Source organism: Myotis lucifugus, unplaced genomic scaffold (assembly GCF_000147115.1).
Source record: "Myotis lucifugus unplaced genomic scaffold, Myoluc2.0 scaffold_157, whole genome shotgun sequence".
NCBI lineage: Eukaryota > Metazoa > Chordata > Mammalia > Chiroptera > Vespertilionidae > Myotis > Myotis lucifugus.
Window position 1 is genome coordinate 2784818 of NW_005871205.1, and position 26264 is coordinate 2811081.

The 26264-nt window shown below is 36.5% G+C and overlaps 1 protein-coding gene across 1 annotated transcript in view; it reads left to right on the plus strand.

Annotated features, from left to right (window-relative positions):
* Nucleotides 1-26264, plus strand: part of CPD (carboxypeptidase D) — a 57043-nt gene that overhangs the window by 3091 nt on the left and 27688 nt on the right. Inside the window, 6 exon segments of the mRNA XM_023759494.1 lie at nt 6212-6459; nt 17647-17789; nt 18479-18648; nt 19459-19808; nt 20248-20439; nt 21776-21943. Of these exon segments, the coding sequence (XP_023615262.1) occupies nt 6212-6459; nt 17647-17789; nt 18479-18648; nt 19459-19808; nt 20248-20439; nt 21776-21943 (1271 nt within the window).

Consider the following 26264-nt stretch of genomic DNA (forward strand, 5'->3'; position numbering starts at 1 on the left):
CTCCTTTTCTGGCATCTGGTCCCCGTTTTCCAGGATCATGGAATAGGAGCCGATGTTAGAGACCTGAGGGATGACCTAGGTCAGCTCACGCCTTTGACAGATGAGCTGTCAATGTTGCGATGATCTTACTGCCCTAGGCACTGTGCGAAGCCCTTCCCGTGGCCACAGGCTGACGAGCTGGACACCATTCATATTCCCGTTTTCCATACGGGGAAATCGGGCGTCAGGTTGGCTAAATAATTGACATAGTAACAGAGTGTAGTTGGGACTTAGACTCCGGCGGGTTGTTCGAGCTCTTCGCTGCCGCAGAGGGAGACCGTAGCCCAGAAACGATAGAGGAGGACACTCCCAGGGTCTTCCTCTTGGCGGTTTGACAGGCGTGGGTTCTCTTCCAGTCTGCACTACCTCTGACTCAGCTCAGGAGCCCTTGGGGATGGCTGGAGGCCTGGCACAGATCTGGATCCTGCACCTGTGAGCGGCTTCCTTTCAAACTCGCTGAAGGGTTTCTGATACCATCTGTGCACTTTATGGTCACCCTCAGTACACACCTTAAGTGTTATTAAAGCACCATGTGGGATTTAAAAAAATGAAAAGCACATGAGGATCTCAAGAAATTGGTGTATGACAAAAGAATATTATACATATACATGGGGTGTGTTTATGTATCCAGTAAAACTTTGTAGGAATTGTTCCTCCTGCAGAGTGTGTGTGGTCTGCAATAATATGGATTGTCGCTGTGGAAGAGGTAGAACTTGAACTGAGCCAAACGGAGGCAAGGAATAAAGGAAGGTTATCCCTCAGGTCTCTTCCATCGCTCCTATTCCATGATCCTGGGAAAACAGGGACCAGAATGCCAGAAAGGAGTCTTCCCTGGAGCCAAACTGCTCTCTGCCCATCCGCTGCCCATCCAGATGGAACAACGTCTGAAGCGCGCATGCGCCGCCTCCCCTTCTCAGGGATCAGCTTTGCCAGGATATCCCCATTTTTTGTGTGTCTTCCTGAGGCTTGTTAATCTTTCCATCTTGATTTGAAGGAGATTTTGGAGTGACAGATAAGATCAAAGTAATAATGAGCAAAGAAGTTTCTCTGTGGGAGTTGGAATCGTCTCTTCTACAAGATCTCAGTATATAGAGCACCTAGAAAATTTGTGGGCTTTGTGACATGTCTAGATTCTTTTTATCTTAAAGCTATACTCCTCCTTTTGAGATCCCTTGCAGATATTTAACTTCACATGTGCTTTCAGGGAAGATTATTTTTCTTTTAAAGATAACCATGTCATGACCTCTGAACGTTCGCATAAGAAATATGACTAATGTACATCTTTTTAAAAAATATATTTTTTTATTGATTTCAGAGAGGAAGGGAGAGGGAGAGAGAGATAGAAACATCAATGATGAGACAGAATCATTGATCGGCTGCCTCCTGCACGACCCCTACTGGGGATCGAGCCTGCAACCCGGGGATGTGCCCTTGAACGGAATCGAACTCGGGACCCATCAGTCCTCAGGCTGAAGTTCTGTCCGCTGAGCCAAACCAGCTAGGGCTACATCTTTTTTTAAATCCTCACCTGAGGATATGTTTTTCATTGCTTTGAGAGAGGGAGGGAAGGAGGGGGGGGGAGAGAGAGAGAAAGCAGCATTGCTGCTTGAGAGAAACATAGGTCCATTGCCTCTCGTACATGCCCTAACCAGGGATTGAACCTGCAACTTGGGTATGTACCCTGCCAGGAATCAAGCCCACCACCTTTCCGTGTACAGCACCACACTCTAACCAGCTGAGCCACACTAGTTAGGGTGACTTTAATGTATATCTTATTATCAGAAGCTGTGATGGCCAAGGTTTTTCCTAAATGATATATCAAATGCAGTTTGCCTTGCCCCCCCCCCCCTTTTTTAATCCTCACCTGAGGATATGCTTTCATTGATTCTGGAGAGAGAGGAAATGAAAGGGAGGGAGAAACATTGACAGGTTGCCTCCCGAACACACCCTGTCAGGGAATGAACTGGCAATCCAGGTATGTGCCCTAATCGGGAATCGAATCCACAGCCATTCAGTGCACAGGACAATGCTCCAAGCAACTAAGCCACATCCGAAAGGGCCATCACAGCTTCAGTGACATGTTTAAAATGCCCTGTCACGACCTTTGTGGGGATGTAAATTCTGTGGCTAGATTCTTCAGTTCACTGTTCTGCTCTGACCAAAAATGAAAATGAGCTTTGTCTTGGTGCAAGTCACCTTGAAGCTATACAGAAAGCTTTAAACTTTAAATTTGGAACCCAAAATCCACACTCTGGTTAACTCTTTTATATCCCCAGTATTTAATGATTATAAGTTATGGTCTGGTCCAGCTAGTTCAATGATAGGAGCTTGTGAGGATTTTAAAAGCTCATCTGTCTCAGTTGGTATTACATAGAAAGTCATTTTGTTTTGTGACTGTGGACTACTCTAACCATACCCAACCATTCTTCAAACATGTAACTCTAATTAGAAGAGAAAGTAGGTGACTATATACAGTATAGGGTGAAAAGTACACCCATCCATCCTGTCTTCAAAAATTAACTCAAAATGCATATTCTTTAATTATTAATAGCAGAGGACACTGATGTGATTAAAATAAAAAACTTAAGCATACACACAATTTGAGACTGATGCCTAATTAAAGAGAGTCGGCTTTATGAATAGGAAATTTAAAAACCACAAGCATTAGTCTGTCTGTATGGGGAAATTACCTTTTTCGGTGTATTTGTGAGATAAATCATTTGAATGATATTCTTGTTATCCTATCACTTAGCTATATTAGAAATAGATTTTTGTTATTTTGACTATGTAAAATTTTAAGACTTACTTTCTCCTGCTTAGAAAAGTGAAGTTTATTTTCTTTTCCTCACTTTAAACCATCCAGAGGATGTTTTTGTGCTATTGATAATTGAGACATATATTTAGGAAAATATACAGATTTTAACTATTATTTAAATATTTTATAATTTACTTGACTCCCATATCTTTTTGTCACACTATATATCTTTAATTAAAGATATCTACTCAGATTTTAATAGATTAGCATATACATTTTTTTGGTATCTTTGTGAAAAGCATTATATTGGGGGATGGTGCAGAATACTTGTGGAGGATTGTGTGTATATCTACAATTTCTTCAATCTTTAGTATGTAGTTTATCAGACATAAAGTTTGCTTAATTTTTAAAAGTTATTTATAGAATTATCTGTAGAATATAATAGAGTTAACGTAGAGATTTACATTTTAGTATCTATAGACTCTTGTTTATAATATTTATAATATACTTAGCAGCTACTTTAAATCTTACACAAGGAATGACATATGATGCTGAAGTCAAGTATAGTAATTGATTTGAATGAAAACCATACATACCTTTCAAATAAAATTGGGTTGATATGCAAAGTTGGTTTGACAAAGAGTGGCAGTGGTACTTTTAAAACTGTAAATAGAGTAAGGAAAATCTAATAATTGAATTTTATCACTCTCGGACATTGCAAGTATATCATTGTTCTATAAGTACCGTATTTGGTTTGACCATTTTAATATTTCTAAAAAGTGTTGCAAGAATTGTTGAACAAAGAAAAAAACAGCATTTGGTAGAGAATCTTGGAATGTTGTTTTAATTGAAAATATGTAATTAAAATAGCATGTTTCAGTTATTTGGAATATTTAGTTATTCATTTTATTTCAGTAGAATACAAATGTCTTGAGGGCATTTTGTGTTTGTTTCTTCGTGGGGGTATTCCCTAGTCTAGTGTATAGACCGTTTGGCACATAGTTGACGCGCAAGAAAGTTTGTTGCTGAATGAATTGCCTGAACTGGGCCCCTTTTTGTAACTTTCCCAAAGTGGAGAGGTGAGAGGGGAAGTCTTCAAATTATTTTTGGCATGCAACCCAGAAAGTAAATTGTTAATACTTTAAACTATGGAGGAGGGATATGTAAGGTGGAGTTAGAATGTTAGAATATGTAATTAGTTTTGGGGGGTTTTTTTGTATCATTGTGTCATCCAAGGTCTGGCACTGGTACTGGGGAGTAGAAGGATAGTCTGTAAGGCAGTGATTCCCTAAACAAGATTCCCTAAACAGTTCACTCTTTAGCAGTGAGTTCCAAGTGGTTTCAAACACTGTTCTACAGCTTACCGCTCTCCAAAGAAGGAACATTTGTTGAGCAGGTGCTATAAAGCAGTTGTTTTGCTGGAGATGTTTCATGTGTATTATTTTACTTAATTCTTATGGCAACCATGGGAAGCAGGTAGCATTAATCCCCATTTACAGATGAGAGAGAAACTACGGTTCAATGTAAAGGCAGTAACTTTCCTGGTCATGTTTTTAGTGAGACGGGTCTGGGAGACAGTGTTCTTACCCACATTTGGCTGGTTCCATAGCCTGTGCTATTGCCACGATACCAATGGCATTCTCCTGTGTGCCTGGAAGAGTGCTAATTATATTAGTTTTTAATTAGTCGATTTTCTTAGTCTATTTAAGTATTTAATCACTGTCTTTAATGGCTAAGTTCTGTCTGCTGATGAACAGATTCTGTGTAGTTTTCATTGTTTGATCTCCTCTGAGACATACCATACGTTTAGTTTTCTTTCAAGCATGTAGAAATAAATGTTATTTATCAACTCCCTTTAGGATTTCTGTAGGTCAGGTCATTTCAACAACAAAAAGGCAGAAGCAAGAAAATCCAGTTTTAAGTACAAAGAGAAAAGTGTTTAATCTCTACTCATAGTGATGATTTGAACTATTACATGAGGGAGAGATGTATAAATAGGACTTCAGTCTATTTTTGCCTTTAGCTTTCACCATAAAAGGAGTGTTTCTGTATTTATAAGTTTGACCAGATTGTAAATGGGTTCACTTAAAAGTAGAAACATAGCCCTAACTGGTTTGGTTCGGTGGATAGAGCGTCGGTCTGCGGACTGAAAGGTCCTAGGTTCGATTCCGGTCAAGGGCATGTACCTGGGTTGCGGGCACATCCCCAATAAGGGGTGTGCAGGAGGCAGCTGATCAATGTTTCTCTTTCATTGATGTTTCTAACTTTCTATCCCTCTCCCTTCCTCTCTGTAAAAAATCAATAAAATATATTTTTTTAAAAAGTAGAAACATAAAAAAGTAAAAATGTTTCTTTTATAGGAGCAGTCTTTTCTCCCTCCCTGTCAGTTTATTTTCTAATGGCCCAATCAGGAACCTTGGGCCCAGAGAGAGAGCTGCTTTGACTGTGATGCAATGGAGGACTAGTCTTTCATGTGCTGTATTGTTTTTCCCTGAAAGCAGCTCAGTGTATCAGGTTCCTCCTCCGACCCCTCAACCCCAGTCTTCTCAGCTGTGGCTTTTATCTTAAAACGTGAATTTAGTGTATTGTGAACACATCCCGTTTCAAATTAGACCCCTTATCTTAAAAAAGCATGAAAGTTATTAACCTAACTAATGTATTCAACAAATATTTATTTACACAAGGCACACTTTCTACAAAATTAACACATTATGAAATACATGTTTTAGGTTGAACTATATGAAATTGCCATTTTGTAGGTCAAAAAAGATTGAATATTGGCAAATACACATTGTTTGACCTAATACATGAATTTAGAATTCTCTGAATAAGAGGTCTCCTGAAAATATTAATTTATATTGTGTTATCCAACTACTTTTTAATGATGGGAAAAAACTTTAAGATATTTGAAGTTAATTAGAATTGTAAAAACTGTTTAAACTTTGTTAAATTGATAATACTTTCTTTCCATTTGTTTTTGTTGATCTACTTATAACAACTGATAGAGTTGTTTTCTAGGTATCAAGAGAGATACTATATTTATGAAAGATATAAAAAAAATTTTAAATTCTCACTTGAGGATATGCTTACTGATTTTAGAGAGAGGGGAGGAAGAGAGGGAGGGAGGGAGGGAATGAAGGGGAGAGAGAGAAAAAAATCAATGTGAGAGAGAACATTGATTGGTTCCTTCCACGCATGCCCTGACCAGACCAGGGATAGAACCCACAATGTAGGTATGTGTCCTAACTGGAAATCGAACCCACAACCTTTCGATATATGGGACGATGCTCCAGCCAACTGAGCCACATGGGCCAAGGCTGAAAGATGTAACATTTTTAAATACATGGTGTCTTCTGTGTTGGGGTTTTTTTTGTTTGTTTTTTTTTAGAGATATGTGACCTGGTTTTCTTTTCAAAGGTTCGTGCTTTCTGGAAATCTGCATGGTGGCTCAGTGGTAGCAAGCTATCCTTTTGATGATTCTCCAGAACATAAGGCCACTGGAATCTATAGCAAAACCTCAGATGATGAAGTATTTAAATACCTGGCAAAAGCCTACGCCTCAAACCACCCCATCATGAAAACAGGGGCACCTCACTGCCCCGGAGAGGAAGATGAGACTTTCACAGACGGGATCACGAATGGTGCACACTGGTATGACGTAGAAGGTATGTGAAGCACTGCATTTGCTACATTTTTTCCCGTTGTTCGTTTAGCTTCCTTTAGGATACTCTGAGTGGAAATGAGGAAACTTTGAAAAATTCTAATTTTCTAAACTCTTTTTTTATTTTGAAATTTTCAAACTCACAGTCAAATCAAAAGAAAACTGCATGAGTACCCCTATATCCTTCATTTAAATTCACTGTTATCTTACCCCAGATGTTCCAGCCTGCTCTCTCCCTCCCTCCCTCCCTCCTTCACCTTTATTCTCTTTTGTTAAATTTTCCAAAAGTAGTTGCAGATTTCATGACACTACACCTGTACGTACCTCAGCATGTAGTTCCTAAGTATAGGGACATTCTCTTGTATAACCAAATACCATTACTATAACTGAGAAATCAGCGATAATTCAATACTATCATTCCACATGGTGTCCATAACTCAAATTTCTTCTGTTATCCCCAAAATATTCTTTATACCTCCTTTTCCTGCAAATTAGACCCAGTCAGGGTTCAAAACCTGCACTTGGCTCTTGTGGTGGGTTTTTTTAGTTTCCCCAATCTAAAACAGTCATATCAACACTCTCTTTTCTTAGTAAGGGTAAATCCTTTGAAGAGCCTAGGCCAGTTGTCCTACAGAACCATATTCTAGATTTGTCATTTTCTTTATGATAAGATTCAGGTCAGATTTTCCAGTAAGGCCATTATATAGATCATGTCATATTAGGAGGCACCTCAGGTCAGGCTGCCAGTAGCCAAGTTGGACAGCTTGGTTAATGGTGATGACCACCAGTTCTCTCCATTTTATATAAAGGCAGTAACTTTTACATTTTAGTCTATGTGGTAACCATGGAATGCTGTTGCTCTTTAAAAAAATGTGGTGGTGTATACATAGATACTGATATATAGATATGTCAATCATCAAGTTTGCCATTTCTACCATCTTTAAATGTAGAATTAAGTGGCATTAATTTACTCAGTGTTGTATTGTACAACTGTGTCACCACTGTCTATTTATAAAATCTTTTCATCAACCCCAAACAGAAACTCTGTAACTATTAAGCATTAAGTCCCTATTTTCTTCTCCTCCCTAGCCCCTGGTAATTGTTTTTAATTGTTCAGTTTATAGTTGACATACAATGTTTATTAGTTTCAGGTGTATGATATAGTGATTAGACATTTATATACTGGTAACTTCTAATCTTTCTATCTCTATAAATTTGCCTATTCTAGATATTTCATATAACTGGAATCATGTATTTGTCCTGCATCTGGCTCACTTCATTCATTTAGCATGTTTTTAAGGTTCATCCATTTTGTAGCATGTATCAGAACTTCATTCCTTTTTGCGACTGAGAAATAGCCCATTGTTTGTATATTTGTACATCTCCTTCATCCATTCATCTGTTGATGGGCACAGAGTTGTTCCCACCTTTTGGCTACTGTGGATAATGCTGCTATGAACGGTGGTGTACAAGTATCTGTTTGAGTCCTTGTTTTTAAATATTTTGGGTATGTACTCAGGAGTTGAATTGCTAGGGCATATGGTAATTCTATGGTCAGCTTTTAAGGAATCACCAAACTGTTTACCACATTGGCTGCACCATTTTATATTCCCAACAGCAATGTACAAGGCTTCCAGGATGCTATATTTAAAAGAATTGTTAAAGTAAGTTTGGATTGTGTACCTTTTCTTTTAAATGTTATAAAAACAGCTACTGTTGATTTTAGGGTTTTGGTATCCTTTAAATAATAACCTTTCTTGTTTTTAATACACAGGCTTAGACTATTTAATTAAGAGTAACCAGAAAGAACATGCCATCCCATGAAAATGTCATCAGTATAAACTTTTTCTCTTCTTAGAATTTGCCCATGATGAAATGCCTTCGGTCTTCCTTTTGTTTTTATTGGCAGTTAGTCACATTATAAAGTAACTTATGACATTTCTCTTCATGTGCCTTTACTTAAACTTGAATTACTCTCTGACTTTTTATGTCAAGCCATGTGTACCCAGATTGGGCTCTATGTGTGCGGACTCCATACTTTCTAGAGTTTTCTGATTCCAATGTTTCTTATACAGAGTGGGGCAAAAGTAGGCTTACAGTTATTCGTATGGAAAATAATATAATAAATAATAATACAAGAATAAACTCTGTTTCATGTATTCACAATTATCACCATACCTTTGCCCCACCCTGTATATAACAAGCTTCCACAAAGATGCCGAAACCGGTTTGGCTCAATGGATAGAGCGTCGGCCTGCGGACTGAGAGGTCCCAGGTTCGATTCCGGTCAAGGGCATGTACCTTGGTTGCGGGCACATCCCCAGTGGGAGATGTGCAGGAGGCAGCTGATCGATGTTTCTCTCCCATCGATGTTTCTGACTCTCTATCTCTCTCCCTTCCTCTCTGTAAAAAATCAATAAAATATATTTAAAAAAAAAAAAAAAAAAAAAGCTTCCACAAAGAGGTTTGAAATATTTAGAAGTAAAACTTTCTGCCGATAATGATTAGGGGTGATTTGAAAACCACTTAAATTTTTTATAGATAAGGGACATGCTTTAATTCCATTTCAGTCTTCAGCAAATATATTTAATAAAACCTGACTTCATAAACTAGTGGTTTTATGATATAGTTAAGGTGCTGCTCTGTTATTTGAGATATTATTTAAAATAATGGGATAAAAATAATTTATTTTTCCTTTTTGGAGAAAGTTGTAAAAGGTTAGGAAGTAATTTTTAATTAACAATTGATTATGGGAGATAAATCTATGTTACACTATTTTTAAAAATAAGTGTTCTGTCTTCACAGTAAGATTATTTTGTTAAATCAGCTAACAGATTTTTCTCATTCTGCAAACATCTGAACAAGTTAAATTTTGATGCTTCTATTTTTATTGTTTTTAAGAGCACCAACTTCTCTCCCTTTTTAGCTGATTGGTCAGACATATTTTATGTTATATTATTTCTACAATAGCTAGTTTTTATCTCTCCCTGCCCTAGCAATTTTGAGCTGTTTCATTATATTCAACAGGGCAAATTCATTGTTTATCTTATGTGGGACTGCATAAGTAAGATGATGTAAGATATTATGAAACCTTGTGACTAGGCTGTTTTCAGACCCGGATGTCTTTGAGTAATTTTACTGATGCTTTATGTGGTGTATTTAGAAATTATAGTTTACCGAAGTATGACTTAAAGAGCTTAAAGTGAATGTATTGTTCTAGTCCAACCCTTTTGCATTATAGGAAATCAAGGGCTCAGAGAGGAAATATTTTTTTTACTAACTTGTGCAATATTTACTTAGCAACTATTTACTGAGTGCCTGCCATGTCCTATATACTTTACTAGGTGATGGGGGTACAGTGGGAGCAGAACAGAAACAATTCCTGCTCTTATGGATCAGACAGCATATTGGTAGTGGATGTGAGGTGTCCTGGCCCCATCTCACCTTCATTGCCAGGGTTGATTCCGTTTTCTGACAAATCGCTTTTCGAACAGCCTTCTGGAATGAATTAAGTTTGAGCAAACGAGGTTCTTCTTTACCTTTTTAACATTATTTTAGAGTGTACTCTTTCTACTTATAAGAAAAAAGTTTGCTGTAAAACAGTATGCCCTGTAAAACACCAGCAGCCTCATACATCTGGTGTTTACTAAATTTCTTGATTGCATCATTTTCTCTTGTGCTTGGTTTAATCTCGTGCTGTTTTGTATTGTAACATGCTGTACAGGTTTTTAGCCTAGGAGCAATAGGCTGTATCACGTAGCCTAGGTGTGTAGTAGGCTAGACCATCTAGGTTTGTGTAAGTACACCCTATGATGTTTGTACAATAAAATCACCTGACAACGCATCTCTCAGAATGTATACCCGTCATTAAATAGCACATGACTATCTATCTATCTAAGACTGTACATATATATATATATACACACACACACACACACATATGAATGTATGTATGTATATATCCACACACATACATACACTTACACACACACACACAAATACAAATGGGTGCTTTTTCACCTCCAAAGTGAATGCACTTCTGGCATTTCATACTGGGATCTTTTCTTTAAAGAATGCTGATCTAAAAAGAGAGAGAGAGAGAGAGAGAGAGAGAGAGAGAGAGAGAGAGAATGAATATGCTGATAGTTCAGCCCTGGCTGGTGTGGCTCAGTTGGTTGGATGTTGTCCTGTACCCCAAAGTGTTGCCTGTTCAATTCTCAGTCAGGCACATGCTTGGGTTTCAGTCTCAGTTCCTAATGGGGGGTGTGCAGGAGGCAGCCTATTGATGTTTCACTCTCACATCAATGTTTATGTCTCTCTCTCCCTCTCCCTTTCCCTCTCTCTAAAAGTCAATAAAAATATTTTTTTAAAGAGAATGGTGATAGTTCAGATATTCTCAGCCAGTTGTTCATGTTTTAAAAATACTATTGATAAGCAAATGTGCATTAATAAAGTGCATTTGGTCTTGTCTGATCTTATACATTAAGGAGCTGATTGGACCTCATTCTTCCTTTTACTTTTTTTTAATCTGAGTGCCACCTAATTTAAAAGGAAAACAAAAAGGTAAAACAATACCAAACAGAATATTTGCTTTAATAAACTGAAATATAGCCTAATATAAAATCTGACCTCTAGGAGCAATGCAGTTGTGTATTTGGTAATGTGATCTTAAGACTTACATGAAAGTAAGACTTACATGAAAGATTGAGAACCAAACACTAAAAAGGATTTTAGGATTTGGCCCCTAAATCTTCAGATCTGATGTCTAAAATTAGATGTGCTTTCTCCCCCCCCCCCCCTTTTTTTCTATTTAACTCAAGCTGTAGAGAGCTGGGAGAGTACTTTTTTTTTTTCTTTTTCAGTGAAAAAAGGAAAATTCTGTTCAAAGAGCTGTGTGTGAGAGACTGTTGACTTAGTTAGATAAAACTGCAAACAGATGCAGGACTGTAACTTAGTTTAACTTTGTAGAATCATATCACTAGCAAATATATATTCAGTGGGAGTGGTGAAGGAAGTAGATTTTCATAAGATAAGTTTCTAAATACAAAGACCAAATTCAGTTAACAGTTGGTCAAAATGAAGTTGAATTTTAAAGACCAGAATATGGGGAATTTTTTTTTTTCAAGGGCAGTATTTGGTTTTTTCCATTCATCTGACCCAGATGTTACACTTAATAATTTTTTTTAAATATATATTTTATTGATTTTCCACAGAGAGGAAGGGAGAGGGATAGAGAGCTAGAAACATCGATGAGAGAAAAACATCGATCAGCCGCCTCCTGCACACCTCCCACTGGGGATGTGCCCGCAACCAAGGCACATGCCCTTGACCGGAATCGAACCCGGGACCCCTCAGTCCGCAGGCTGACGCTCCATCCACCGAGCCAAACCGGTTACGGCTTAATAATTTTTATGATCATGCTAATTAGCTTTTAAAAAATATCTTAAGGATTACAAAACCATCACTTAATAACTCAATATCTATAAATAAATTATTCACAAACCCAAAGTTGGGAGAACTTCTCACTATCTGTTAAAGTAGTTTTATTAAGAAATAACAATAAGCTTCAAATTTAAATATAGAGTGGAAATTGCCTATCTATATTTCTACACTCTAAAATCCTTCTTCTAATAAAAAAAAAATACATTGCAGGGTTTTCTAAAAGATTTATACAATTCTTGTTTAATACAGTTTGATACATTGTAGTTGGCCTCCTGAGGCAAGTTAAAGAAAAACTTGCTGTGTTTTTCTTAACACTGAAGTGTTGACTATACTTTTTCAATTGGCTTTTCTGCTTGAAACGTGAGTGTGAATCATTAGTGCCCCAACTTTGAATGAAGGGTTGAATGTATTTAAGGGCTACACACCCCCCACCCCAAACGCTAGATCTCTCTGTAGTAACAACAGTAATGGGGACTGCTTCATGATAAAGAGGAATTGGGTATCTTAAAGCCTGTGGAGACTAATTGTGAGACAAATGGATTGAAACAGATTAATGGGTATGAGAAGATCTTTTAATCAGATCAACAATTAGTACTGATCACAGTTCGTTATAGTACTGGACAGATTCCTAATGGGTAACAACTTTTAGCCTTGTTCTTTGACATTGATAAAAGAATGAAAGCATTATAGGTTTCATAGTACATTGTATTTAATTTTTCTGAGCATAGAAAACTCTGGATTAATAGGCAGGTTTAAAAGCAAATTTCATACCTTTTGTCTTTTTTTCTTTTTTGTCAACTCCTCCTGTGAATATAGGATATAGTCTAAATCAGTGGTTTTCTTTTTTTTTTTTTCAATCTTCACCCAAGGATATGCTTTTATTTTGAGAGAGAGAGGAAGGTGGGGTGTGGGGGTGGGGTGGGGGGGTTGGGGAAGAGAAAGAGAGAGAAATATCAATCAGTTGCCTCCTGCATGCACCCTGACAAGAAACAACCCCCAACCTGGGTGGGAATCAAACTTGAGATCTTTAGGTGTATAGATGATGCTCCAATCAACTGAGCCACCTGTCTGGGGCTACCATTTGTTTTCTTTATCACTGACATTCCAAGTTTTTCTCTGGTATCGTTTCTCTTCTGCCTGAAGAACGTTCTTTAGCATTTCTTTTAAAGCAAGTCTGCTTGTGGCAGATTCTTGTTTTCCTTCACTGAGAATGTCTTTTTGCCTGAATTCTCTGAAGGATATTTTCACTGAATATAAAACTCTAGGTTCTGGCTTGACAATTCTGATTATTTTTCTTTTCTTTTTAATAAAAAAACATTTTGTGCCTTCTGGCCTCCATGGCCTCTGAGGAGAAATTGACCATCATTTGAATTGTTGTTCCCTACTTTTAAAGATTTTTTTCCCTTTAGTTTTCAGCAGTCTGATTGTGAATATCTAGGCATGAATTTCTTTGAGTTTATCCGGTTTGGGATTTGCTGAGTTACTTGAAATGTAAGTTTATGTCTTTTGCCAGATTTGGGGAGTTTTCTGCCATTATTTCTTCAACATTTTTTTTCACCATGTCACACTTTTTTCTCTCCTTCCAAGATTAATGATAAGAATGTTAGACCTTTTGGTGTTATCCTTAAAACACCTTTTGTTTTCTTTTTAATTTCTTTTTCTTTGTTGTTCTAACTGGGTAATTTCTATTTATCGATCTTCAAGTTAACTCACTCCCCTGGTCATTTCCATTCCTCTGTTGAACTCATCAAGTAAATTTTAAAATTTTGGTTATTATAGTTGTCATGATTTCAAGGGGAAGGGGGCTGGATGGAGGTGGAAGAGAGTATGGGGGGATAAGTGGTTATGGGGGAAACAAAATAAAGAAAAAAAATGAAATTTCTGTTTTGTTCTTTTTTATGTCTTCTGTTTCTTTTATTTCATTTCAAGAATGTTTACTCTGCGCCCTAGCTGGTATGGCTCAGTGCCTAGAGTGTTGGCTGTGGACTGAAGAGTCCTAGGTTGCATTTTGGTCAAGGACACGTACCTGGGTTGCAGGCTCCTCCCCAGCCCAGGCCCTGGTCAGGGCTCCTGCAGGAGGCAACCAATTGATGTGTTTCTCTCACATCGACATTTCCTCTCTCTTCCACTCTCTCTAAAAATCAATGGGAAAATATCCTAGGGTAAGGATTAAAAAAAAAAAGAAAAGAAAAGAAAGAATGTTTACTCTTCCTTAGAGCATGACTATCATAATTGCTTTAAGATTAATCTGATAATTCCAACATTTGCGTCATCTTGGGGTTGGTATCTATTGATTATTTTTTCCTTGTGAGTTGTTGACATTTTCATGGTTCTTTGAATGTCAAATAATTTTGGATCATATCCTGGACATTGTGACTCTTATAAGATCTGAGCCTGGTTTAAGTATTACAGAAATAGTAATTTTTTATTAATTTGTCCCAGCAGTGAATGGCCCAGTTAGCTTTTGCAAGTTTTGATTCACCTTCTGTGGGCTGTGATTCTAGTATCAGCTCAGTTTTCAAAGCCTTTGCACTGTCTATTCAGATCTGCCTGTGTGAGTACCACCCAGGGACCAGTCTGGGACATGGTCAGGTCTGTACTTTACTTCAGTGCTTTTGGTATGCTGTTTAGAGTCAGACCCACATGTACATTTCAGGGTTGAGCCCATGAGCTCATAGAAAACTTTATGGGATCCCTTTTTTGAGCCCCCTGCTCTCTATAATCTCACTATGGTCTGTGGTTTCCAAGGTCTTCCAAAATATATGATAAATAAACGCATGAAAGGATGCACAATATCATTAGTTAACAAGGGATTACAAATTAAAATCACTATGAGATACCACTACATACCCACTGGTAAACTTAAAATTGAAAGAGCTGATCAGTTGCTTGACCATCTTATTGGGTGAGTTGCAGAGCAACTGGAACATTCATACAATGCTGGTGGGAATGTGAAACAGCACAGCCACTTTGGAAAACAGTGTGTGATCTTTGGGACTAGTGACCACTGAATGTAATTTCCTCTTTTGGAAACTACATTAAAAAACAAACTCTGTCCTTCCCTACCCCCTATACTGGGAATATATTTGTATGAGTCGTTGATTGGAGCTGGCTAGTTACAGTCCTACTGAAGTTACTCTAGAAAGCTGATTACATAACACTATTACTGTAAACTTAGTCTTCTTGCTCTTAGCTATTATTTCTTAAATTGCTACTGAAGTTAAACAATTAAGGGACAGATAAAAGAATAATAAAACTCAAACCTGGTGATTATAGTGTTATAAGTCGTCTACTTCACTGCCTCAGGCATAATTAAAAAATGTGAGTTTAACCATTTTTGTAATTTAGCACAGCAATTAAGTTTTACCTATGCAAAAAACTTAGATTAGTTCACACTTGCATTGCTCTGAAATTGTTATTTTTATGTGTTCTGTGTTCTGCTTCCTCACTAAGACTCAAAACTCTGAATGAAAGTATGTTTCTTATTTATAAATCTCTATAATCTTAGTATAATGTCTGACACACAGTGACCATTGTACTGTGATTAATATCATAATAAAAATTGGAAAAGAGTAATAAATATGTACAATGAATAGCATGTATATGTCCATATGTATACATACAATTTAGAGTTAGCAAAGATAATTAATTGTAGGTCAACTATGACTAAGACTAAATATGACTGGGTAGGGATATGAAACTCAACATCTCACCGGTTTCCTATGAGACCCAAAGTGAGTGCAAGATACTAGTAACTAGAAGATAAGAGAAGGCCAAAAATGGATACCTTATTTTATAAGAAAAAATGGTTACAGAGCTTGTGGTGGTTATAAACCTGCATATATTCTGGGAAGAGAATGTCTATTTGATATCTCACATAGATGCTTAATGGGCACCTCAAATTTAATACATTCAAATTGAGTCCCTTGGAATTTATTTACCCAAAGGAGTTGAAAACATCCACACAAAAACCTGCACACAGATGTTTAGAGCAACTTTATTCATAATTGCCAAAACGTGGAACCAACCAAGATGACTTTCTGTAAGTGAATGAATAAACAAACTGTGGTACAGCCAAACAATGGCATAGTATTCAGCACTAAAAGAAATGAGCGATTAAGCTATAAAAAGACATGGAGAAACCTTAAATACCTATTACTAAATGAAAGAAAACCATGTGAAAAGGCTACATCGTGTATGATTCCAGCTATATGACATTCTGGAAAGGGCAAAACCATATGGAGATAGTAAAAAGATCAGTGGTTGGCAAGGGTTAGCGGGGAGGAAGGGATGAATAGGCAGAGCACAGGATTTTTAGGACAGTGAAACTACTCTGTATGATACTATAATGCATCTATGTGGAGATATCAATAGACTTTCTCTTCCCAGAATACATGGGAAATATGGCATTATACATTTGTCCAACAAGAGTGAACCCTAATGTAGTAATGATGTATTGATGTAGGTTTATCGGTTGTAACAAATGCACCTTCTGGTAGGGCAGGGGGTAGGTAATGGAGACTATGCATGTGTGGGAGCAGGGGTATATGGGAAGTCTCTGTATCTTCTGCCTCAGTTTTTCTGTGAACCTAAAATTGCCCTAAAATAAAGTCTATTTTAAAAAATCAAATGATTTTTTAATCTTCACCCAAAGAAATGCTTTTATTGATTTTGTGAGAGAGAGGAAGGTGGGGTGGGGGACGAGGGAAGAGAGAAAGAGAAAGAGAAATATCAATCAGTTGCCTCCTGCATGCATTCCAACAAGAAACAACCCCCAACCTGGGTGGGAATCAAACTCAGGAATGATAAGGTAATCCATAGACTTTCTACAGAATCAATGTGTGGGCTTACAAAGGTGTAGAGATAGTGAAGGTGCCTGACTGTGAGTGCTTATTCCCCTATTTGCTTCCCTCTTCCATTAAACACATTTTGAAAGGGTTTGTTATGTCTTGGTGTGTTTTTCTTTTAATATATTTTATTGATTTCTCACAGAGAGGAAGGGAGAGGGATAGAGAGTCAGAAACATCGATGAGAGAGAAACATCGATCAGCTGCCTCCTGCACATCTCCCACTGGGGATGTGCCCGCAACCCAGGTACATGCCCTTGACCGGAATCGAACCCGGGACCCTTCAGTCCGCAGGCCGACGCTCTATCCACTGAGCCAAACCAGTTTTGACTGTCTTGGTTTTTTTTAATCCCCCAATTTGTATAGCTGCACCATCCTATATACAGCCTTTTTTTTTTTCTTGTGCCAACTTGATAAAGGGAAGTACAGTTAGAATAGTAGGCACTTAATAACGCTTTGGCATGAGTGTCCTTGACACCTTTAAGATCCCATTGATCCTTCATGTTCTTTCTGTCAAAAATTTTAACCTCGCTGTGCCTCACATCTGTAAAATGGGTGAAAGAGTAATAACTACCTCTTATAGTTGTAAAGATGAAGCTTGTAGAATATGTCTAGCATGTAGAGTTGTTATCATGATTGCTATTGTTATTAACTGATATGTTCATGTTATTCATAACTGTTTATCCTATCAATCAGATATATTTTCTTTATGTATATTCATTTTCAATGTATATGTCTTTAACCTTCCTTCTTAGTCTCCTCAGTAATTCAAGAACCGTCTCCAGTTTCAAACAATTTAATGAAAAGAAAATGTATACATGCAGAGATGGCAGATTTAATTTCTTTGGTCTTTTTGAGAGTAGAATCCTGAGAGTAAACTTACCTTCTCCTTCTTGTTACAGGTGGTATGCAGGATTATAATTACATATGGGCCAACTGTTTTGAGATCACATTGGAACTGTCTTGTTGCAAGTACCCACCTGCTTCGCAGCTTCAACAAGAATGGGAGAACAATCGTGAGTCTTTGATCACATTGATTGAAAAGGTAAAAGTAGTGACTGGAAGGTTTGGAAGGTTGGGGTATGGAAATAATGGATTGAGTAAGGGAGGAATTCAGTTGCATATGAATAACAATCTATACTAGATACCCTTCATCTGTTTTTATTATTTAAAATGGTAGATTATCTTTACAAACTATTATGTTAGACTTTATTAGAACATATTCTAGTTGTACCTCCTTGCCCACTCCCCCAGCTCTTTTCCTCGTGAGAGCTTTCTTTAACTGTCTTAAACGCTTTGGCAAACTAAAATAATAGCCAAATTTGTACTACCAGGTTTTTACAATGTCATGTGATCATACTTGCTAGAGGACCTTCACCATTATATGCACCATGAACATAAGTTTAATTTAAGCATCAGACAGGCTAATACACTATTGGATATAACAGAAATTATCACTTATGCCTTGTTGAGAAAATTGGAAGTCTGGCTTTGAGGAGAGGAAATTTCAAAAGCACATTACCAATGTAGATTTCAGACACATATGACTTAAATTTAAGAATTTAATATTTTTGTCTGTAGTTTATTTAACTTGGAGGGATTGAAAAGTATTTCAGGGAGATAGAGGAGTCGCCTTATTTTTTTAGGAATTCTGTGTCAACACAGAAAGGTTATAGTTTCTTACCTTCCAAATTGATTGCCTCTGAGCAGTCTGCTTTGATTCTTGTTTTTTAGGTCCACATTGGAGTTACAGGATTTGTTAAAGACTCAGTAACGGGATCTGGCTTAGAGAACGCAACCATCTCCGTAGCTGGTATTAATCATAATATCACAACAGGGACATTTGGTGATTTCCACAGATTACTTGTTCCTGGAACTTACAACATTACAGCAGTTTTAACTGGGTAAGAATTTAAATTAGACTCTAAATACCAAACCATTGTTTATATCTAAGACAGAAATATAGTCTAGGAAATATTATTTAATGTATCTGGCTGTTATCTTTTCCTTGTTTTTTGATTCTCCTCCTTTTATAATGAGAAAATACTATTGTGGAGTCTTTTGTCACATAGCCTAATAGTACAACTGAATAGGAGGCATAATTGTAAAATTGAGAGGAAGGATAGTTTTAAAAGCTTGAAAAGATGGTCAGCTCTGAAAAGCGTTGCTTCAAGGCAATTGAATACCAGGGTATCAGAAACTCTGAGCTTTGTAAAAGGCGTTTTGAGAGCTGTCTTTATCATTATCTTTCCAATATATGAAATGAGTGGTTTCTCACCTTCCCTAGAAACCTTCCTGTAAGATCAGTTTGCTAAAGATTTAATTGATAATCTTTAATTTAATTTTTAACATTTGGAATAGTTGGAGTGTCAGTTTAATAAGGCATTGCAAAGAATTGGATAATTTATCCCTTCTTTGAGTATTATAGCAATGGTGACAGTGGATTAATGAACTCCATCTTTCAGTTCTCTCCTTTAAAGTGCTTTCTTGTAAGCATTCTAATCTGGAACCTAGAAGATGGTAAGAGAAATAGTTCTTTAAGGACGTAATAATATCCTAAAAGTCTTGAATTTACACATTTATGTTTATTTAGTTGAGTTTTGATAGACCACTAAGTGCTAGAGTATGGTGAGTATTGTGCTTTTATAATGTTAAAGCAGCATGTGTGTAAATTTAACTCCAAGCCATCTACTTTTTCAAATATTTTTTTTCAGGTATATGCCACTGACTATTAATAATATAATAGTGAAAGAAGGACCAGCTACAAAGGTGAATTTTTCCCTGGGGCCAACTGTGACCTCAGTAATCCTTGACACAACAGAGGCTGTAATAACTGTGAGCACAGTCACTATACTTAATCCTTTGCCTGGAACACAATCCTCCCACCAGCCAATTCAGCCAAAGGACTTCCGCCACCACCATTTCCCTGACATGGAAATCTTCTTGAGAAGGTTTGCTAATGAATATCCTAACATTACCCGGCTCTATTCATTGGGAAAATCAGTAGAGTCAAGAGAACTTTATGTAATGGAGATATCTGATAATCCCGGTATCCATGAACCAGGTAAGTAGTGTGGTCTTACACATAATTTTAGTCGTGCCTCTCAGATCTATGTACTACAATATTGCTATGTTTTGTCTGAAAGGTCACCTATGGTATGTGTAACTGGAACAAAGAAAATGTAACCAATCTTGCCAGAAAAGAAGAAAATTCATTTAATAACCCCTATTAGATACAATATTTAAGATACTGCATAGATTATATTCTTTCTGCTAATGGTGTTTTTATTTTCATAGTATATGGCATATATACATGCTCTGAGACTGCTTAGACAGATATATTAGTAAGGAAGCTGCTTTATAAGATGCTTTTTCCTGCTTCTATTGAAAGATATATCTTAAATTTTTGGTTCAGTGTCTTTGTATATGTTGGGGGAAAAGTAAAGAGAGTTCATCATAAATGGAAAGGGAAAAAGTCTTCTATATAATTACTTTGTTTTCAGGTGAACCAGAATTTAAGTACATTGGAAACATGCATGGAAATGAAGTGGTTGGACGAGAACTGCTATTGAACCTCATCGAATACCTTTGTAAGAACTTTGGAACAGACCCTGAAGTTACAGATTTGGTTCGTAGCACTAGAATTCACCTTATGCCATCCATGAATCCTGATGGGTATGAAAAGGCTCAGGAAGGTAAAGAAACTGTTTATTAATGTTTAATCTTTTTTTGTTATTATATGGTATGATTATTTGGAGGTAGAAGAGAATTTGAACTAGTTGTTTTCCTCGAATTTCTTCATAATTGGTTCCAGCTTTTGTATTCTTGTAAGACCAGTTCATTCAACAATAATGTGATCAAGTTTGTATTTAATGGAGTTCTTTACTTTGATAATTTCTCTTACTTTCTAAAAATAGTTAAGATTTTTACAAATTGTTCCATTTTAACACTGATTTTCATTTAATTATTTCAGGAACTTTATCTCATAAGTGAAAACTTAAACCAAATATCTTTTGAGTCCAAGTTCTACTTCCCATGCATGTTCTAAATCTGCTAAGTTATTAATTTCCCATTCCTTTGCCTCCTCTGGGCTAGCCCATCTCTCCTGGGGCCTGGAGAGCAACTTCTTACACAGGCCACCTTATGCAGAACACTAGGAGAGTGAGAATCCATCTCTCCCAAGCTGTGGTTCCTTCCAGGCAATGATACCAATGCGTAGCATAGGTACCACGATATGAATATGCAGCCACATGATTTAGTACTCTCACTGAGTGAACACTGAATCAGCTATTGAATGACCAGGTTCTCATATATAGATATTTCAAATTCCCTCCCTAAGGACCTCATCCTTTGTAGCTTCACAAATTCCTCTCACATTCCTCCTTTGAGACCTACTGAAAGGTGGAGTGGAACTACTTACTACTAGTAAGCCCTCCAATATGTCTTCTTTATGCACTTACATTATTTTCTCATTATAACAACAATAATAGGGCTCCCATCCCATAATATAATGGCATAAGCTTAAGTGTAACCCTTTCTCCCCCATCAGTTAAACTTCCAACTACATCCTTGGCTAACTTTACCTTTTTGTGATTACTTTCATGTGATCCACAGTTTTCTTATTTTCAAATGGTCTGTTTCTTTATGCTGTTTTAGTGACCTGTATACCTGCACAATAGAGTCCCTCTGGGATCAGTCATGCCCACTCAACATTGTGATCATGTCATTATATGTGGATTGTTGACAATTGAGTAGTACTTTAATATAATATGTATAGTTGGATGTTTTTCCCCTCAAAGTATGACCAGAGGGCAGAAGTGAAAAAAAAAATGATTTACCTCTCTGCTCAAAAGATTTGGAAGAGGTGAATTTTTTAAATGTATAATGTAAAAAAGATGTGAATTTTAATTATATTGTGATTGGTCATAGTGAAGCCTGATGTGTTCACACTTACCCTTGAGTTAAGATAGCTGAAGCAGTATGTGTAAAATATGTGAAACATGGCTTAAATTTGAATCCTTTATCATATAGGAGATTCAATAAGTGTAATTGGCAGAAACAACAGCAACAACTTTGACTTGAACCGAAATTTCCCGGACCAGTTTGTTCAGATCACAGATCCAACCCAACCAGAAACCATTGCTGTAATGAGCTGGATGAAGGCCTATCCATTTGTACTGTCAGCAAACCTGCATGGAGGTAATAGCAACTTGATATTCTACTAATTAAGTCTTGATGAGAGCATTTGAAAATCCTGGTGAAATTTTATCTATTTAATAAAGTCTTAGGCTATCTTAAAACGGGCATCCTGTTATTGCTTTTATGGCAGGCAATAATAAAGTTCCCTTTCATAACTTTTTAAGCCAATTTCCTACCTGTTTTGCCCCTTCCTCTCTCCCCGCTCCTCCCATACTCTTTTCTCCCCACCAATTCTTCTTTCTCCCTCTCCCTCCTCTTCTCCTTTTTTTTCTCTCACTCTCAGTTCTTCAAGTGCTTTATATTTATCCCTCACAAGTGTTTTATATTTACCCCTCTCACTGGGAATTTGATAACATTCGTCATTTATAAAAATTAAACACTAACAGATCCAAGTGTTTAGTCCTATTTCTCCCTAAAGTTGAATAATAAACTCTTTTATGTAAGTTTAAATTTTGACATTTTCTTATCGATTACTTGCTATATATATTTAACTGTAGCACAGTGACCTCATTCTCATGTATTGTCTGAGCTTATACATGTCCATATCATTCATCAGGAATTGATCAGTTGAATAGGATGAGAGCTCAAGATGAAAAATGATCACAATGTCCAGCTAGGGTTGTGTGAATAAAAGAGAGACAGTGTCAGTACCCAAGAGAATTGAAAACTATGTCTACACATAAACTTGTATGTGAATGTTCACAGTAGCATTACTTATAATAATAAAAAAGGACCAACAACCCAAATGTCCATCTACTGATGAGTAGACAAATAAAATGCGGTATACCCATTACAATGAAATATTATTTGGACAAGAAAAGGAATGAAGTACTGGTGCATGCTACAACATAGATAACCGTGAAAACATGCGAAGTGATAAAAGCCAATCACAAGAAACCATATATTGTATGATTACATTTTTATGAAATATTCAGAATAGGCAAATCCATAGAGATAAAAGTTGTGGATAATGGTGGGAGGGAATATGGAGCGACTGCTAACGGGTACAAATTTTGGGGGGGTGGGGGTAATGAAATGTTCTGTAATTGGATAGTAGTGAAATTGTACAACCCTTGAATATATAAATAACATTGACTTATGATTTGTATAGTATGTGGATTATATATCAATAAAGCTGTTTTTGTTTTGTTTTGTTTTTTAGAAGAGTGAAGGTATTAGCACCAGAGCAAGGGGAAAGAAATGTAATGTCAACATTTGTTGGAATAGCTGAAGAAGTAGTATCACAACTGAGATTTGATGGCATATAGATGAACCTAATGCCATTCTAAAATGTCATTCTATTCTAGAATGACAGTATATACTTAAGATATTTAGTTTTAAGAAGTAAATTTAAGTTCTCTAAAAATTGCTTTGAAAGCTTGCCAGTAGTAGAAAAAAACACTTCCACAGTTGGTAATCATGGATAGTTCTCAAAGACCCAAATAGGAACTATGAAGTTACAGGCTGGTTGGCAAAATAACTTTAAAAAGTATTTTATAACAAGTTTCATAGAAAATATTTTTTTTCATTTTGAGCTTTTAAGAATAATCTCAGAATGCATCACATATCATGTTGGCTAAATCTGAAAACAATTATTAGTTACATTCCAGTGAAAATAATTTATAGATTTACACATGTGGTATCAAAACCTTGGCATGGTTTCAAGTGGTAAAAGCCAGTCACAAGATTGGGGGATTCATCTTCAATCATGTAGACATGTTTCTTTACATGACATATTTTGCTTTCTCATCTTAAAATTTTAAATGGGTTTTGGAATGTTGGCAAAGAAATTTAAAAAAGGATTTCATTTTAGAAGGATCTTGAAGGAAAAAGTAAAGTTCCTTTTTGCAAATTTTGATACTAATTTTTATTGAGGTGAAATTTATATCACATAAAATGAACTACTTCAAAGTGAACAATTCTCTAATGTTTTTAGTGTATTCACAGTGTTGTGCAACCACCATCTCTATCCAGTTCCACAGTGTTTTATTTCCTCACCCATTAAGCAGTTGCTCCCTATTCCCACCTGCCCCTGAGCCCTGACCATCAACAATTTGTGTTCTGTCTCTGTGGACTTGCCTATTTTGGTTATTTAATAGAAATGGAATCATATATGTGACCCTTTTAGTCTCTCTTCTTTAATTTAGCATAATGTTTTCAAGGTTCATTTATATTGTAGCATGTATTAGTACTTCATTCCTTTTTACGAATGAATAATGTCCCATTGTATGCATATGCCACAATTTTGTTTTTGTGTTATTGTTTTTTGTCCATGTGTTTAATGCTAATTTTTTAAAAAATATATTTTATTGATTTTTTACAGAGAGGAAGGGAGAGAGATAGAGAGTCAGAAACATCGATGAGAGAGAAACATCAATCAGCTGCCTCCTGCACATCTCCTACTGGGGATGTGCCTGCAACCCAGGTACATGCCCTTGACCGGAATCGAACCTGGGACCTCTCAGTCTGCAGGCCGACGATCTATCCACTGAGCCAAACCGGTTTCGGCTTAATGCTAATTTTTTTAGTATTTTTTTTCTTTATCGATTAAGGTATTACATATGTGTCCTTACCCCCCCAAAACCCCCCACCCCGACTCATGCCCTCACCCCCCTGGTGCCTGTGTCCGTTGGTTATGCTTATATACATGCATACAAGTCCTTTGGTTTATCTCTCTTCCTTACCCCCACCCTCCCCTGCCTTCCACAATTTCTTTATCTGTTTCTCTGTTGATGGATATTTAGGCTGTATCTACTCTTTTAGTATTAATAATACTGCTGCGAACATTGGCATACAATATTTATTTGAATCTCTGTTTCCGATTCTTTTGGGTAATTTTATGTTTAGCTTTTTGAGGCACTGCCAAACTTTTTTCCCCCACAGTAACTGAACTATTTTACATTTTAACTAACAATGTATAAGAGTTTCAGTTTCTCCACATCTTCACCAATATTTGTTTTCATTTTTTAAATTATAGCTAGTAGTGGGTGAAAAGTACTATCTCATTACAGTTTTTTAAAATTGATTTTAGAAAGAGAGGAAGAGAAAGAGAGAGACAGACAGACATTGATTTATTGTCCCACTTATTGATGCATTCATTGGTTGCGTCCTGTGTGTGTGTCCTGACTGGAGACTGAACCCACAACCTTGGCACATATGGATGACATTAACCAACTGAGCTACCTGGCCGGCACTTCTCATTAGTTTTGATTTGCATTTCCCTATTGACTAAATATGTTAAGCATCTCCTGTGTACTTTTTGGCCATATCTTTTCAAGTCTTTTGCCTATTTTTAATTGTTGTTGTTTTTCTGTTGGGGTTTTGTGTGTGTGTGTGTGTGTGTGTGTGTGTGTGTGTGTGTGTATTTTTGTTGAGTTGTAATAGTTCTTTATATAGTCTGGGTTCTATCACCTTGTTAGATTGCTGATTGGAAATTATTTTCTTCCGTTCTGTAGGCTGTTTTTTGTTTGTTTATTTGTTTTTACTTTCTTAATAATTCCCTTTGACACACAAAAGTTCTTAATTATGATGAAGTCATATTTTTCTTTATTCCTTTGTTGCTCATATTTTTTATGTCGATACTAATTATTTTTTTAAAATAAACTGTTTTGTAGTAGTATTTTAAGTCTTTCATGATCTTTTTTTGGCCTTTAAGAATTAACCATTTGAAAGATAGTATTGAGTAGGAGTTGATGTTGACTTTTAAAATATTTTTTTGAATTTTTAAATATGGATCAGGGGTCCAGGGTGCAATAAAAATTTTTTTTAGTAATTTGTCTAAAAAGAGGTGTTGAAGTACACTTGTTCTTGTTAGAACTATTTGTGGAACTAGAGTGAGCATAGTTCTTCATATTTACTTCTTAAAGAATATTATTTTAATATAAAAATTAAAATAGTTAGTATTTATTATCACAGAATTACTTCATCTGAGTTCAAGTTGAATATGTTCCTTCATTCCCATTCTCATGAAGGGGCATTGTAAAAAAAAAAAAAGAAAAAGGCAAAAGTGAATGGCTTAGTGGAGGCAGAATAAATGGACAGATGAAAACAATGTGACTAAATGGGAAATAAAGTATTCCATTCTGTGGTGGGGAGCGGGCATATGTAGCTCTGGGCTCTTGTCTGAGAAGCACCCTGCTTTATGCCCTGCAGGGAGCAAGAAGGGGATTGATATCCTTTACACATGTCTTAACGCATCCCTTTCTTTACCTTAGGTCCTGAAAAATCATATGATATAACTCCAGCTGACTAATTTTTAATATAAGATTTTTATCATTTAAGAAATATTTTTATGTTTTTAGAGAGAGGAAGGGAGAGGGAT